Source organism: Impatiens glandulifera, chromosome 1 (assembly GCF_907164915.1).
Source record: "Impatiens glandulifera chromosome 1, dImpGla2.1, whole genome shotgun sequence".
Lineage (NCBI taxonomy): Eukaryota > Viridiplantae > Streptophyta > Magnoliopsida > Ericales > Balsaminaceae > Impatiens > Impatiens glandulifera.
This window is the reverse complement of record NC_061862.1, coordinates 160383078-160399255: the sequence shown is the minus strand read 5'-3', so window position 1 is coordinate 160399255 and position 16178 is coordinate 160383078. Positions and strand designations below refer to the sequence as shown.

The 16178-nt window shown below is 32.6% G+C and overlaps 3 protein-coding genes across 3 annotated transcripts; 1 reads left to right on the top strand and 2 right to left on the bottom strand.

The window, feature by feature from the left end:
- Positions 1-624: 624 nt before the first annotated feature.
- LOC124920492 (eukaryotic translation initiation factor 5B-like) lies at positions 625-3401 on the top strand. Its single transcript, XM_047460988.1, has 6 exons — positions 625-903; positions 994-1109; positions 1182-1300; positions 1377-1736; positions 1808-2111; positions 2190-3401. The coding sequence occupies exons 1-6, from the start codon at positions 745-747 to the stop codon at positions 3196-3198; spliced, it is 2067 nt and encodes a 688-aa protein (XP_047316944.1). The 5' UTR covers positions 625-744; the 3' UTR covers positions 3199-3401.
- On the bottom strand, positions 1794-6305 carry LOC124920490 (pentatricopeptide repeat-containing protein At1g15510, chloroplastic). The gene is made up of 3 exons (XM_047460986.1): positions 3654-6305; positions 2423-3133; positions 1794-2295 (listed from the first exon to the last, which is right to left on the bottom strand). Exon 1 carries the CDS (start codon positions 6291-6293, stop codon positions 3675-3677), a length of 2619 nt encoding a protein of 872 aa, XP_047316942.1. The 5' UTR covers positions 6294-6305; the 3' UTR covers positions 1794-2295; positions 2423-3133; positions 3654-3674.
- Positions 6306-7618: 1313 nt separating this feature from the next.
- Positions 7619-10121, bottom strand: LOC124920491 (plastidic ATP/ADP-transporter-like). Its single transcript, XM_047460987.1, has 5 exons — positions 9226-10121; positions 8895-9149; positions 8679-8822; positions 8253-8600; positions 7619-8125 (listed from the first exon to the last, which is right to left on the bottom strand). Exons 1-5 carry the CDS (start codon positions 9967-9969, stop codon positions 7769-7771), a joined length of 1848 nt encoding a protein of 615 aa, XP_047316943.1. The 5' UTR covers positions 9970-10121; the 3' UTR covers positions 7619-7768.
- Positions 10122-16178: the final 6057 nt, after the last annotated feature.

Here is a 16178-nt window from a genome sequence, read left to right as displayed (position 1 = left end):
TCTAACGATAAAAGAAGATTGTATTGAAGAAGATGATAAGTATTATTGATTCTCATTTTGAATTCTCTCTTTGTATGAGTATCTCTAATGATTTTTATAACACTTGTAGAGGGTAAGTTAATCATTTCACAGAATTTGACGGCGTTGTCGCTCTGAATCTTGAGTAAAAATTTCTCTAACACCGCTTATTTGATTTATTTGACTTGTTCTCTTTCATTACTCATCGTTATAGAACTCACATCAGGTCGTCTTTTAAGTTATCTCAAAAAAAATTACATATTATTGGTTGATTTTACTCCGAATTTCATTTTTTATAAATATGTATAAATTAACCTATGTTATATTTTATTTGTAACATTGATTTGAATAACTGAAAAATAATTTTAAAAAATATCAATTTTCCATTGTGAAACAACTTTCCCATATTACCTCATGGTAAAGTTAAAAAATATATTCAAAGGGTAATTTGGTCTTTCTAACAAATCACATGACAACAAAGGTAATGAATAAAACTTGGCTCCTATAATTAATTACTCATGGGTCAGCCTATATCTAGCCGTTGCACCTTCCAAATTTGCCACGTAGCATTTGAATTTAAAGGGATCACCTTTTTCTATCAATTTTTTAAAATAGAGAGTCGACCGTTATCCTCTCCTCATCAAAACACAACTCTTTGCCCATAGCTCCCTAAACCATTGTCATCGTCTCCATTTCTCTGTAATTCTCTCTCACAAATCAACAAAAATGGCGTCTAACCTGTTCTTCACCGAAGAAGAGATGGTAGTTGACGAATCCCTTGGTTATCCCAAAGCTTTCGCCAAGCTCTGTAAAGATCGAAGCTTGAATCCTTACTTCAATGGTCCTCCTATCACTTTCATCCCCTATGCTCCGCAACAAATCGAGGTAACATATATATATATATAGTAAGATTCAAATTTATATCTCAATTCAATTCAAACCCACAACGAGGTTTCAATCAATTTCTTGTTCTAGGCTTCAAAGGAGAGAGAATTCGATGAGATGTTCCCTATTATCGATCCCAAAGCAAAACCTACAACGAAACCCAAGATTTTTGTAAATCTCTTATGGAAACAACTCAATCATCTAGGGTAATTGAAGTCACTCTCTTTGAATCTTGTTCTTGTCTTTAACAGTGTTTAAAGATTTCTTTTTTCTTTCAGAAATGCTGGATTTGACCCAGAGACTTTCCGGATTGACCCGTATGGAAATGTGCTGTATTACAATGCAGATCCGGATTCTCCTCTTGCCTGGGAAATTGATCATTGGTTTCCTTGCTCAAGTATGAAAGACATGTCTTTTAATAAGGTGTCTGTATGTCTGTCTATAATTGAATTTGAATTATATTTGAATTACAGGAGGGGGACTGACAGTTGGAAGTAATTTAAGAATTCTACAATGGCAAGTATGTAAGAAGAAGAAGAACAGTAACAAATTAGAGTTCTTAATACCATGGTGGGATCTTCAAGTGGGTATCTCCATAAACCAGTTCTTATCCATCTTTGCTTCATCAAACGCGGATTTCAGGCGTAGAGCTTTCTCTTGGTTGTTTTCCGATGGCGAAAACGAAGAACTCAACGATTCTCATTCGGTTGAATCACACTTGTTTCCTCAGCATTTTGTTCAATCAATTGAAAAGGTTGGGCTCGCCCCAGCTTCAGTGGTCTTCACCCGAAAAGAGTTAAATGAAAGGCCAAGATCCAGTTCTCCTCAAATCGGTTTGTTCAAATTCATTATTCCAACATTTCTTTAATGTAAAATGATAAAATATTGACTTTCTTTTTTACAGGGATGAGAAAATTGAGATCAAATGAGTCGAAAGAGAACGAGAACCCGTATCAAGCCATTGTAATGGCAAGAGATTCCCTAAGGCAAAAGGAAGAATCTGTAAAGATGCAAGCAGAAATTAAGAAGCTAGACAATGAAGTAAACGAACTGAAACAAAAAGCAGAGGAGGAGAAGGCAGCCATACAAGAGCTAGAACTAGTGTTGATCAAGCGAAAGAAACGGGCAGAGAAGTGTCGAAAAGTTGCAGAGGCGCAATCTTCGTACAGGATAATGCTGGAGAAAATGATTCGAGAAGCGATGCATCAGTAAGAAAATGAACATCCCAATTTGTTATAATTTTGTTTTTTCAATTTCACTCAAAACATCGTGTTTCTTCTTTACAGGAGTGTAGTTTACAAGGAACAAATGAGATTGAATCAGGCAGCATCTAGTGCTCTAATGGCCAGACTTGAAGCTCAGAAAGCAATTTGTGATTCATCCGAGAAAGACCTATACAGGAAATACAAACACAGAGATGAGCTAGAAAAACAGATAACACAGACCAGGAAGAGATCGAGATTGAACGACGATTCTTCATTAGTCGGAGACAAAGATAACAATACCATTCTTTACTTACCAGGGATTAACTCAGGCAAGACCCGTTTGCAGAAGGAAGTTGAGGCTTCTCACCTTGATAATAGTAACACTCATTTAACACTACACAAGGAGCTGAGAGTTTTCCTAGAAGAGGAGCAGAAAGTATCTGAAGAAGGCTCCGCCATTGTCGCAGTGGAAGAAACCGACAAATTAGGGAGATTGAGGCAGATGGGCGATCTTCGTTTCCCCATCATACGTAAACCAGAAGGAGGAGATGATGCAGAGAAGGAAGAAGATGAAGAGACGAGAAAGCAACGTGGAAAAGGTAATGTAGAGAAGTGGCTAAAGATGCTGATGGAGGATGCACTAGAGGAAGTGGGAGAAGGTTCTGATTCAAATCATCAAAATGCTGAAAACCACCCAGTTCAAGAAAATGCTGCAGGTGATGAAGAAGAAGAAGAAATAGTTTTGCGTGAGCACAGAAAAACGCCATTAAGAAACGGTCCTCCCTACAAGTTATCTTCTGAGAGAAGCAAAGCAGAGGAAATAGTTCCCCTGAGTAAAGAAGAAGAAAAAGGTAGATTAAGCTTTGAAAAGAAGGAGGTTGCAAGGTCAGATAGTGCACGGGCATTTCGAAGAATCCCATCTTCACCTTCTATAATCATCAATATGAGAAAAGGAGTGGATTGCATCAGAAAGAAGCCATTGGTCATTGACGATGAGGAAGAAGAAACAACCACCACCCATTTTGCTGCAAGGAACAACTCTATTAAGTCATCCATCAAGACAATCATGAAGAAGGCTGTGAAGATTTGAACTATATAATTATAGTTTACACTGATTTAGATATATAGCCGTGTGAAGAATGCGAGTTCTTGTGTTGAAGTCATTCATTTGTATTCATTTATTTGTGTTGTGAAAATCAACTTTCAATGTTGACATATGAAAAATAAATTCTTTCAGATTTGTGACAGAATTTACAGATGGATATGAAGGTTCCTCGTGTGTTGAGGTTTTTCTGTATGGTTTTGCAATATATTTTTTTTGCTAACTTATATGGTTTTGGTTTATGCAATTACAAGTGTGGGTTATTGTCCTTTTGATGGTTTCCGAGATGTATTTTGGTTTTTCAAAACAGATTCTTGACAGAATTCATATATTCATTTTAATTCACTTCATATTGTCGAGTAAAGAATCTAAACATACATGTGTAATGATTCTAATGAAATCTAAACATACATGTGTAATGATTCTAATGAACAAATGCTTACTTGGTGATATAACAATCGATTTCAAGTCTTTCCCCAGTAACCCTCGTCTCCACAAGAACAGACACCATCTTTGAAATGATGGAAATGTTCTGTATCCCTCACAGAAATGGCTCTCCTTACTACCCTAGAGATAAATTTTATGGTATCGTGACATCTTTCACAAGTATAGAGATTCTTCGTCACCCATATAGGTGTCCCGGGTGCAGTATTCAACAGTCCAAACACAACTGCAAGTTTCTCGCTGTGCCCACAAAAAATGTCTTCTTTTGATGCTTCACTTTCAGTTATTCTATATGTGTTATCCTCTGCTTTCTTCATTCTCTCGTAAAAGCCCTCCAAAACTGCGTTTAATTCCTTAATCTGAGGATGAAAATTGTCGCCGCTGAGAAAAGCATTAACCTTTCCCTTAACTTCTATCCAACTACAACCGGGATCAATCGCTAAACCTTTCTCTACCATTGAACTTCTTACCTGACTGACCTCATCCCATCTGCCCGTTTCAGCAAACAGATTCGACAAGAGAATGTAGTAACCCGCGCTTCGGTCATCCATTTTGAATATATTCTGGGCAGCCATCTTCCCAAGCTCAACATCCTTATGTATTCTACACGCGTTTAACAGAGCACCCCAAATAGCCGGATCTGGTTTCATGGGCATTTCTTTTATAATTCTATGCGCATCGCTCAATTTCCCCGCTCGACCAAGCAAATCAACTAAGCAAGCGTAATGCTTAACATTCGGAACAACATTATAACGGAATTTCATCAAATCGAAACACTCCAAACCTTCTTCCACCATCTGAGACCTGCTGCAGGCGCATAACAGGGATATAAAAGTAATTTCGTCGGGCACTACTCCAGAATCGATCATTTCTCTGAAAAACTCGAGTGCGAGTGTTCCTTGTCCCCTTTGTGCATATCCTGTCAAAAGGATATTCCATGAAGCTACCATGTCTTGATTAAGCGTGCTGAATTGGTTCCATGCTGATGTCATCCTTCCGCAACGAACATACATGTCGAGAAGTGCGTTTGGTACGAAGCCATCGAATCCTAGTCCGTTTCTTAGTACACGCGCGTGAATCTCTTTTCCACACATTAATGCGCCTATTCTAGCACAAGCAGAGAGGACTGAAACGACTGTAACTGAATTCGGGACTAAACTACGCTGCATTTGTCTGAAGAAAACTATCGCTTCGAAGCTTCGATTGTTGATTCTAAGCCCGAGAATAATAGATGTCCAAGATATGACATTTTTAACGCGAATTTGGTTGAAAACTTCTAAAGCCTTGTCAACGCATTTACACTTGGAATATAGATCAATGAGCTTGTTTGCAACTATGATGTATGATATCAGGCCTGAACTAATGGCAAGCTCGTGAAGCTTTATACCCATGTCTAAAAGACCTAAAGTCGTGCAAGCAGATAGAACACTTGCAATAGTGATTTCATCTGGATTGACACCTTCATTTTCCATCATTCTATTATAAGTTTCTATGGCTTTATCGGGCTGACCATTGTTTTCGTAGCCAGATATCATAGCCGTCCATGATACAACATCCTTAGACTCGATTCTAGTAAATACCCGTTCTGATTTTTCCAAACAGCCAATGCTCGAATAGAATTGAACTAACGAACAGTTAATCGAAACATTTAAAGTTAACGATGTTGTAATAACGTACCCATGTAAGGCCATTCCAAGTCTCTCGTCGCCGATAGCATCGCAGGCTGAAATCACACTAGTCATAGTCATCAAATCAGGATCAATCTCGAGTTCCCTCATTTTTAAAAAGAGTTTTAATCCTTGTAAACTCTCATTATTCTCAATACACCCTGAAATCATTGCGTTCCATGAAATTCTGTCTCTTCTTGGCATTTTATCAAACACTTGCCGTGCAGTAGAAAGATGACCACATTTCACGTACATGGTTATCAAAGCATTAACCACATCAGTATCTGACTCAAATCCAAACCTAATAACATGAAGATGAACTTCTCTTCCTCTAGACAAATCAGGAACAGCACCACATGTCCTAAGAATACAAGGAAAAGTATAATTATCTGGTTTCACTCCAGCCCATAACATACGATGATACAAATTCAAAGCTTCATCAAAGTAACCAGCTTTCGCATATCCACCCACCAAAACATTCCATGAAAAAACATCTCTTTCTTCCATTTTCCCAAACACAAACCAAGCTTCAACCAAATTACCCAACCTTACAAACAAGCTCAATAAACCATTCCCAACCCGTAAACTCAACCGAGCCATGGAATTCAATATGAAAGAGTAAATCCGATTACCCTCTTCACCCGCTCTCTTCCTTTCACAAAGCTTCAACAAAGCAACAAAGGTTTCTTCTTCAATGGGTATTTGAAGTTCCCTCATCGTTTCAACGTTTCTTATAGCTTGTACGAGGTCTCCAGCAAGGCAAAGGTCGCATATTTGAGCATTTAAGTCTTTGGAATCGACGGAATTGGTCTTGAAAACAGAGATTTCGAGTGTTCTTCTTAAGGAGAAATTGTGGGTTTTGATAATCCTTGAGAAACTTAGGGTTTTTGGGGTTTTGTGAATTCTTGAATGAAGGCAATTTGAAAGGTCTGAATGTGGAGGAATCGTTGGAGGTTTAGCAGAGACCGCCATGTTAGGAGATAGGAGAGAAAATAATCATTTTTTGCCGCTATTATTTGATACACGAGTCTTCTAAAATGACGTCGTTTTGATGTTGAGGATAATATGAAAACGGCTCTTGTTCTAAATTTTAATTAAAGTACAAATAAAGTATATTATTAAGTGTTAAGTATAGAGTTAAAGTGACTTTATAGTTCAATTATTTCTTATTTAATAAGTGTTAAATCACATCTTTAGTAAAAAATTAAAAATCCAACATAACAACTCTCAAATTAGACTCAAATAAACGCAGTCTTCTTAATTTAATATAATATTTTAATTTTTTTAATTAATTTATTATATTTATAAAAATAAAAATAACAATTTTATTTTTTTTTTCATTTATTTCCCCACATTATATATCTTTTAATACATTCCAATTTATTAGACATTTTTAAATACATTATCTTTAAAAGAAATATTCAATTAAAAATAAAATGATATTTAAATTGTTAGACATTAAGTTAAAATAAGATGAATTAAGTTATTAAGAAATAAATACAAAATATATTTTTATTTAAATTTTCTTAAATATTTTCTCATATACACATTTTTTTTAGTTATTAAAAGTTTAACAAATTAAAATCGGTAAATTTTGAAAATAATATTGTCTAAAAAGTATTTAAATATCATTTCATTTAAAAACGTGATAAAATTAATTAGAAAAATAAAAATAATACGTTAAAATAAGATGAATTAAGTTTTATCCATTTGAAAAAGTCTCAAATGTCTAAAATATTAATTGTTTGAACTCTCTAGGTTACAATTTAAAGTTCCAGCACATTTTAGACCTAATTTCGAACTTACAATAGTAATTGAGCCCAAATTCAAAACTTAAAAAAATGTATTGTTAGTCACTTAATTTTTAATTTGCTAAAAATTTGATAATTTGAACTCCCTACTGTACAATTCAAATTCGAGCACATCTAATAAAATGGACCTAATTTCGAACCTACAAATGTATTGTTGAGTTACTTGTTTTAATTTGTTAACATCAAATTGAAAATAAATTAAGAAAAAATAAGATATTGATAACTTTAATATTTCTCATGTGAAATATTCTTACTTCAAAAAAAAATCCCTAATACTTGGTGATTAAAATATTACCCTAAATAAATTAAACGTCTTTTTCAAAAACTTCATAATAGTCGGCAAAAAATGTTTGTTTTTAAGGTATTATTTGATTTATGATACAAAATCTTGTTGTTGGAAAATGTTACAATAACAAGTTTTCATCTTTTTTCAATTATGATGGAAGAATGCTTCCTAATCAAAACAATAGTAATCTAAGGGACAATAAAACAATAAATAACCTTTTTAACTAAACAATCACAAAGAGTGTTTTTAGAAAGTTTGCGACTAAATCGCGCCTTCCTTCTGATTATTACAACTTATAATCCTAAGACCAAAAAACGCTTTCTAGTTACCACTGGAAAGTTTTTGTGTATCTAGCGCGGATAGGTCTCAGACGGGCTGCCCGGGGCATCGCCTCCCGTTGGATTGAGCGATCGCTCAGTCGCAAGAGATCCATTACTGTCTTCCGATACAATGGGAATTTTGACTGAAACTGCAGCTTTCTCCAGTTCCTTTTCAATTTCCTCCTCTCGACGAAGTGCAGTGAACTGCCCATCCAAGGATTTGGCTGCCCCTAACCACCCGAGAACAATGATTAGAAGTATGCCTCCGAGGTAAGGAGTTGAATTCGCAAGGGATCCAAAAGTCAGAATCATGAACTGCTGGATCAATGCTCCTCCCGATTTCCCCAACGGGTTGCAGACTACATCAATTGCAGCCTTCCCTTTAACCTGGAGCAAAATAAAGAGAACAAATGAATTGAATGTGAAGAGAATCCAAATTTTAAAATCAAAAGTGAATAGCATCAAAATAAGAATTGATAAAAATGCAAGCTTAAAAACTAAAGCAAGTAGATACCTTAGTTTCCTCATCTAGAGGAATGTAGGCCATTTCTTTACAAGGATCAAACAAACTATACTTGGCACTTTTACTGAAGATATTCTGCAGCGCGCCAACATATACAGCCGCGAGAAGTGGGGTCATCCCAAACGTAGCCAAAGTCGGCGTTAGAGGACTTCCAAACAGTATCAACGAAAAGAACCCAACTCCGGTGAGGAGTAAGACAGTAGGAGTGATCTTGGCTGCCACTCCCCAACCATACTTATCAAAAATCCATTGGCTTAAAAGCATCATAGTGAATGTAGCTATCCCTGTAGCGGTTGAGAAATCTCCCATGAATGCAGAGTACTCATTCGGACTTGGAAACTGAACTTTTAGAAAGAAAAACTATTAGCAAAATCAGTGGTGACAAACAGTATTATCAAAGTAATACGATTGAGTAACCTGAGCTTTGAGCTTCGATTTCCATGTAACCTCAACAAGGTTGATACTAATGCCATAAGCAACAACCAAAGTGGCAAGATCCCTAATGTATTTTGAAGAAACCAAGAATTTTAAGCTCTCCATTGTACCCATTTTCGGTTTTTCCTGCAACAAGTAATTAAAAGCATTACGATTAAGTAAGACATGGATCGATTTGATTCTATTTGATTAGTTAACCTTCTTCTTCTTGCTTCGGGTTGGAAGAGGTACATAAGCATTCACCCACCAATAAAGGAAACAAATGGCACCTCCCATGAAAACAACAATTGTCATCATTGCTCTCAATGAGATCGCCCAACCGTCAACACCCGGGCCTAATGAATTCCTCATATTCGAAAAGTACTTCACAGTTCGACCCGAGAAAATGAGTGCAACATTTGCTCCAAGACCAAACAAAGGATAGAATTTTTTAGCTTCATCAACCGTTGTTATCTGAAACATGATTGGATATTAAGATTTGCACAAAACAATTCAAGATTTTGATCACATCTATGGATAATTAAGCTACCTGATTGGCAAAACCCCAGAAAAGAACCGAAACAACGACACTTCCCCACAATTCAGCCATGACATAGAACAAACAGAAGGACCAAATCCTTATAATAGCAAGAGGACCAAGAAACCTCGGCCCAAGAACAGCTAGAAGGTTATCAGTAAAGGCAGTAGGATGAAAATAGTGGCTAAGAGGATAAAGCACAAATCCAAAAGCCCCAAAGAAGGCAATGAAAGGTAGGATAACTGTATAGAACAGAGCCTGCTTCGACAACACATTAGCTAATTTTGAATACAGCAACATAAATCCGATAGCCATGGGTAAATTAACCCAGGTTTTAAGAAATGGTATAATTTCAGCACTTGACCCTTTAGCAGTCACAACCAGTACATCTTTAGTGTCTCTTAGAATAGTATAATTGAAGAGAATACAGAAAAACATCAACCCAAGTGGTATAATCTTCTTAAGGGTGACGATTTCAATACCCATAAACTTTGGCGAATCAGACCCTCCAAGTAATGGCTCCCCATCATCTGGCACGGCGGCGGCAGCCTCGGCCTTGCAGATGAAACCTTTGTTCCTTTGAGAGAATCCATGAAATTTTGAAAACCCAGTTGATGATAACGATAACCCATCAAGAGAATTGGGTTTTAAGACGTTGAAACGATGCCTGAGTCCCTGCGATGATGAAATTACACTTCTGGGTTTTGGATTTGAAGGTAGAGAAAGGAGCCCTTTGGATTGCAGTACGGCCTGCATGTTTAGCTCACTCTATTTCTTTCTCTCCCCCTTACCTTACCTCTTTCAACAGCCAAATACTTGAGCTTTATAGAAGGATAAGGCGCTAGAGAGATTAGGAGAGTGATGCTTTTTGCAGAGGCATGGCTTCGATACTGTAAATTGCCTTGAAGAGAAGAAAATAAAAGTCTTATCTTTCTTTGTTTAAGAATCCAGAAAAACCGGTTCTTCAGAAATTTGCAAATGAAATTAACATGGAAATGAAATGAAGATCAATGGGCAAATGGGTAACAAAAAGATTCAAAATTTTAGTTATATAAAATATTATTATTAAAAGGAGTCAAAGTTAGTTGCATAATTAGGGACTTAAAATGCGGTAATTAAGAAAAGTGAGTAAATTGTGGGTTATTATTGATAGTATTGTCTGGTAAACATAAAATTAATTAATTAAATTGGTTGATTAGTACAAAATTACTTGATATAAGTATATAACGGATGGTAGATGTATTAAAAAAATGTACATTATATAGTTACTTGTTGCATGATTGGCATGAGCTTGTTCTTTATTATTTTAAATAATAATAATTAATTTGGACGGTGATAATTATTTTTCTGAACAAAAAATTAAATTAAAAGGTATTAATGTATATATATAATAAAAAATAATAATTTAAAATATAAGATATTTTAGTATTTTAGTTAATAAATTTAATGATTTGATTAATTAGAGACGAGTGAAATGATGTTTAATTTGTTTGAATTTTTTTAATAACTGAATCGAACAAGGTATATGTGTTATAAAGAGGTGGAAACGATATATCACTTGTTTTTGCATTGCAAAAGAGTTACTGTGATGTATAAGTCAATCGTCAGTTATTGAGATATTCAGATAGAAACTGTGAGTTTGGTTGGATTGAGTCAATATGTCTCTATCCCGATTATTTTCTAGTAAATTATTTAAAAAAACTCGTGAACGCAGTCGACCAATGCGTTTATTTCATAACGTTGACGAGAAATCTCTTTTGAAAAATCGGAGAGATATATATGACACTGTTGTTTTTTTTGTTTATATTTTCATTATTGCTTTCAAATGACTAATTTCGTGTTTTGAGTATGTTTGTGATAATGTAAACATTCGTATTTTGTATTATTTTTGTCGTTATACTTAAACGACTATCTATCATCGTTGAATAATATATTTTAAAAAGAAAATAATTAAGGTACAAAGAATAAGAAGTAAAGGCCAGGTAAAGAAAGATAAAGTATTTAGCACGGATTCTTGCAATAAAAAGTGCAAGAGAATCACGTGACAGTGAAAAGACATGACCAAAATACCCTTGAAGATATTTTTTTATTTCTGTACACGTGTTTGGAATTACTCCATTTATATAATACAGAGAGAAAGCAAATCCAACAAGAAGTTTCTAAACTTTAGCTCCACTTGCAAATAAGTTTTTTTTTTTTTTTAATATTTTCATTTCTAAAAATATAAATGTATTATTAATTCATTACTTAACTCTAACTCTGAGACGGTATCATTATTCTGAGAAGAGTCATAATAGTTTTTAAAAAGAATAAAAAAAATTGTGATAGAATGAAATATTGCATTTTATAATAGATGTAACATTTTTTTTAAAATAGTTATGCGCAAATTATATAAATAATAATCGTTTAACAACCAAAAAAACATTACAAAAATACAAAAATTAAAATAAAAACATTTAAAAAAAATATAATACAAAATAGTTCATCAATAATCAAACAAAAAAAATAAATTTTAACAAGCACAGAGATCTTTAAGAAGATCAATGAGTTCTCCAACTGTCTCAACTAATTTACTAGAAATTTTCCCAATTGTTATAATAATAGAATTATGAATTAAACGCATTGGTTGATAACGATCATTGAACGTTCTACGATTTCTTTAAAGTCAAATGGTCTACCGGGAGATAGGAGGGATATGAGTCCAATGACTCAGACCAACTGAACTCACAGTCTCTATCCACACTTTCCAACAACTAACTAACGATGAATTCCAGCATATTTGAATATAATTATACTTATAAGAGAGTTTTCAACCGAATATTTGAACGACTCTTTATTAAAAAAATAAATAACTTCAGATTCAATAGATTTATCTCTTTTGTTGTTAAAATGATAACGAATACGAATTCGATTCGATAAATGATCACTAAAACAATTGGAATGTATAAGCAGCAAACAACTCATTAATCATTGAAAATATTATTCAAATATAACTAAATAAATGCCGAATCGAGCTAAAAAAATATCATTAGAGGGACAAATGAGAAAATGAATTTTCAAATATTTTTTTATTTATATATATTTATTGGTCAGAGAGAGAGGATATCCCTATTTAATTTATTTGACAATTTGCATTTAGTATTATTGGGCTTTATTGAGCCACGATCTAATTAAATGGGTCCATTCTCTAGTCTAGAATAGAGCAACACAAATTATTACAATTTTTTAACATTCTCTCCTTTCAAGAATTATTGTGCTGGACCCTAGGGTACAGATATAACTTAACGGGTAAAGATAATCTTATAGCCTACATAAATAAATAAATAAATAAATAAACATATATATATATATATATATATATATATATATATATATATATATATATATATATATATATATATATATATATATATAAGGCACACTAAATTGGTTTGGATGGTTCTTCAAATAATCTAGTTATTTAAAAAATAATTATGAGCGATGATTTTGAGAAAACGATGGTATTTTTGATAAAAATATCTAAAGAAAATTAATATATAATGATAAAATAAAAAAAATATTTTCAAATAAAGAGTATTTTAATATTTTGATTAATAAAAATAAGTAATTTGAAAAGAAGTGAGAATGATACGATATTTTCGGCTTGAAAAATTTGATGAAATGATCATAATAAATGTCTTAATTGAGAAAATGACTAGCGTCTAATAAAATGTCCACTTCATATTTTACGAACAAAAATACCCCTTCGCGAAACGATCGTGCCGTCGCGAGATGATCGTGCTGAACAATTATATTCAATTCGATCTTGAATTTCTGCCACGAGACTATCGTGCTGAACAATTATACTCAATTCAGTCTTGAATTTTCGTCGCGAAACGATCGTGATGAAAAATTATACTCAATTCAGTCTTTAATTTCCGCCATGAGATGATCGTGCTGTCACTAGACGATCTTAACGCGACGGAGATAATTTCGTTTGAAAAATAAGAATGGTTATTTGTGCAATTTTTATTAGCCGCGGATCATTTTCCTAATTAAGGAAATTATTATGGTTATTTCATCATATTTCCCCATCTACTAACTTAATTATTTTTAAAATGTTCAAGGTAGACCCACTCATTGCCTATTGGATCTCCTTATAACAGTATCATCAAATTGAGTTTCCATTATAAACTTCCCATTTATAGATATTATAATTACCTTGGGTCTGGGTACGATGTTCAATTAGGGTTATCGTGGATGGCTCAATCAAAGTTTGATCCAATTTCGGTTAAAATCAAATTTTAGTCGAGTTCGAGTCAGTTCGTTTAAAATTCGAGCTTAGCTAAGACTCGCTTGATGAATCGTCGAACTTTTTCAAGCCTAAGTATATAAAAAAAATTATTATATTTTCATTTTAATCAAAATTTGAAACATACCATAAGATTATTTTTGAACTTATTGCTTATGGGTCTCCCCAAAATATACTTATAAATTAAAAAAATATAAGTTATATAATAATTATAAGAAAATAAATAGATTTGATATTAATTTAATTACATAAACGCAATTTCTGAAAATCAAATCAAAATATAATTATACTGTAATATTATTTAATATATGCAATTTCAATCTATTACATTTTATAAGATATAAACTATGAGAAATGATTGGGGGAGGGAATTTGGTTAGGGAATAAGAAAGGGAATGACGGTAATATGATTAGCTAAAAAATCAAATAATTTTTCTCTCTTCTCTCTTTCCTTCTACTTTACCATTTTTCCAACCAATGAGGTGATGTCAAGTCATTCCCTCTCTCATTCCCTCACTCAAATTCCCTCCCCTTATCACTTTACTAAAACTATTTTTATTTCACTATAAAGGATTTATAAGATATACGGTATACCAAAATAATATTTATAGATTAAAAAATATATAATATGTAATACTTATAAGTTATAAGGAAATAAATAAATTTAATATTAATTTAATTATATAAACATGATTTTTAAAATAAAATTAAAATATAATTAAACTGTAATATTATTTAATATATGCAATCTCAATGTATTATATTTTATAAGATATAAAATTATTTTTATTTCATTATAAAGTGTTTTATTTTTCAAAATAAATATAATAGAGTCTAATATGTTTTCAAGTTCATCTCAAATACAATATACGAATTGAAAGTATTCTTCTCAAACTTGCTTGAGTATGAATAACTCTTTTAAGTATTCTACGTTAATTCTTACGTGAACCAATACGTCTATTCTTACGTGAACCAAGTCCTGTCTAAGGAAGAGTTACGGAGCGTAAAACAAAAAATACACTGAGGGTTGTACGATCCGATGGATGGACTCTCGACTTCCATTAAGTTTTTTTAATATAAGAAATTAATATATAAATATATTTAAATTCGAACCTTCGAGCCGATGGTTATATGATCGAGCCGAGTTCGAGCTTAATATTAAAAGCTCGATTGAGCTAATAAAAAATGAGTCGAGCCGAACACGAGTCAGGGCTAGTTCGAGTTCGGCTAGACTCGTTTACACCCCTAGGTTCAATCAATTTTTTCACCGAAAAATTCATCCCAATCATCGGTTATAAAATCGGTAAAAGTATGTGTATACCAAGATTCAAACCCTTAACCAAATTAATTAATATTTTACCTTTTTCCACTAAACAAAAAAGTCATATACTTATAAAATATCAAAAACACGTATATATACGATATCCGTTGGTTTTTTAATTATAAACCGATCAAAACTCGGTTTGGTCGGTTTTTTACTGTTCAATTCGGTTTTTTCGGTTTGCTTACCCCCTGTAATTACCTGAGTTTGGACTTTGTGTTTTTTTTCTTATTTATGTTTACATTTCTGTTTATAATTTTTTCCTTGTTTTTTTTAAATGCATATAGTATAGTTTCATATTCATTAATTATAAAAAAACAGTACAGTAATATGAAAAATTGCTCAATATATAGTATCTGACAAAAATAAATCTGACAGTTTTGCTTATATTTCCAAGAAGATAAGTAATGGAGGCAAAGGAACAGAAAATAAGGATGATTTTCAAGAAGATATAGTTTGATTAATTATTCTAGTCTAAGTGAATATATATATATGAATACAATATATTATTAAAAGTTACAAATGTTAAATTGTTGGTCGGGCAAGGATGTAACAAGTATCATATATGATATATATTCAAACACAACAATTTTATACATGTTCCTAAATTGTAGTAAAAGTGATTCCATTTTTTGCAAACTTGAATTAACATTTTAGCTTTTGAAAATTGCACATGCAAAAGACTCAATTATGAGAATATTTGCCGACCAAAGTGAAAGAAATCATTTGAGGACTTGTTTGGTCTTAAAGGTTGTTCTACACCTTTAATTAGATTACAAAATTTGGACTAAAAATGAATATATATTAACATACATCTTGATCACACCAAAAAAAATGATATATATATATATATATATATATATATAACTCCATAAAACAATTATGAGTAAGTGTGTCCGTAACTCTCAATTATAATCCGTTATACTGTTTTGATCCAAATTACCTTTTTAGGGGCATATATTTTTTTTTTCTAGTTTGACCGGAGTTGACCGAGGATATGAGAATTGTATTTGTGTTTTCTGTCTCGATGTCTCGATTTCATTCACTATGATTCTGTCATTAACATTAAAAATACAATTAAATATATAATATTATAAATATATTTATTTATTTTATAAAGTTTTATTTATTTATAATAATATAAACTTTTAATATATTAGAATATATATAATGTTAAACTATTCGTTAATATAAATTTATTTGTAAAGAATATGGTATAACGGTGTTTCGCGGGCAACGACGCAGCTAAGATTTGGAATCTAGCGGCTATTCTTTTTAAAAAATCTATCCGGACTTCAATAATAATAATAATAATATCAAACAAACAAAATTTACCGAGTTTAACGTGGGTAC

What these genes read in the sequence shown, in the direction of transcription:
- LOC124920492 (XM_047460988.1), top strand. Translation starts at nt 745, where the DNA reads ATGGCGTCTAACCTGTTCTTCACCGAAGAAGAGATGGTAGTTGACGAA. An exon ending in AAACAACTCAATCATCTAGG is followed by an intron (nt 1,110 to 1,181) that starts GTAATTGAAGTC and finishes TTTTTCTTTCAG; the next exon opens with AAATGCTGGATTTGACCCAG. An exon ending in ATCCAGTTCTCCTCAAATCG is followed by an intron (nt 1,737 to 1,807) that starts GTTTGTTCAAAT and finishes TCTTTTTTACAG; the next exon opens with GGATGAGAAAATTGAGATCA.
- LOC124920490 (XM_047460986.1), bottom strand. Translation starts at nt 6,293, where the DNA reads ATGGCGGTCTCTGCTAAACCTCCAACGATTCCTCCACATTCAGACCTT.
- LOC124920491 (XM_047460987.1), bottom strand. Translation starts at nt 9,969, where the DNA reads ATGCAGGCCGTACTGCAATCCAAAGGGCTCCTTTCTCTACCTTCAAAT. An exon ending in CCCGAAGCAAGAAGAAGAAG is followed by an intron (nt 8,823 to 8,894) that starts GTTAACTAATCA and finishes TACTTGTTGCAG; the next exon opens with GAAAAACCGAAAATGGGTAC. An exon ending in AATCGAAGCTCAAAGCTCAG is followed by an intron (nt 8,601 to 8,678) that starts GTTACTCAATCG and finishes CTAAAAGTTCAG; the next exon opens with TTTCCAAGTCCGAATGAGTA.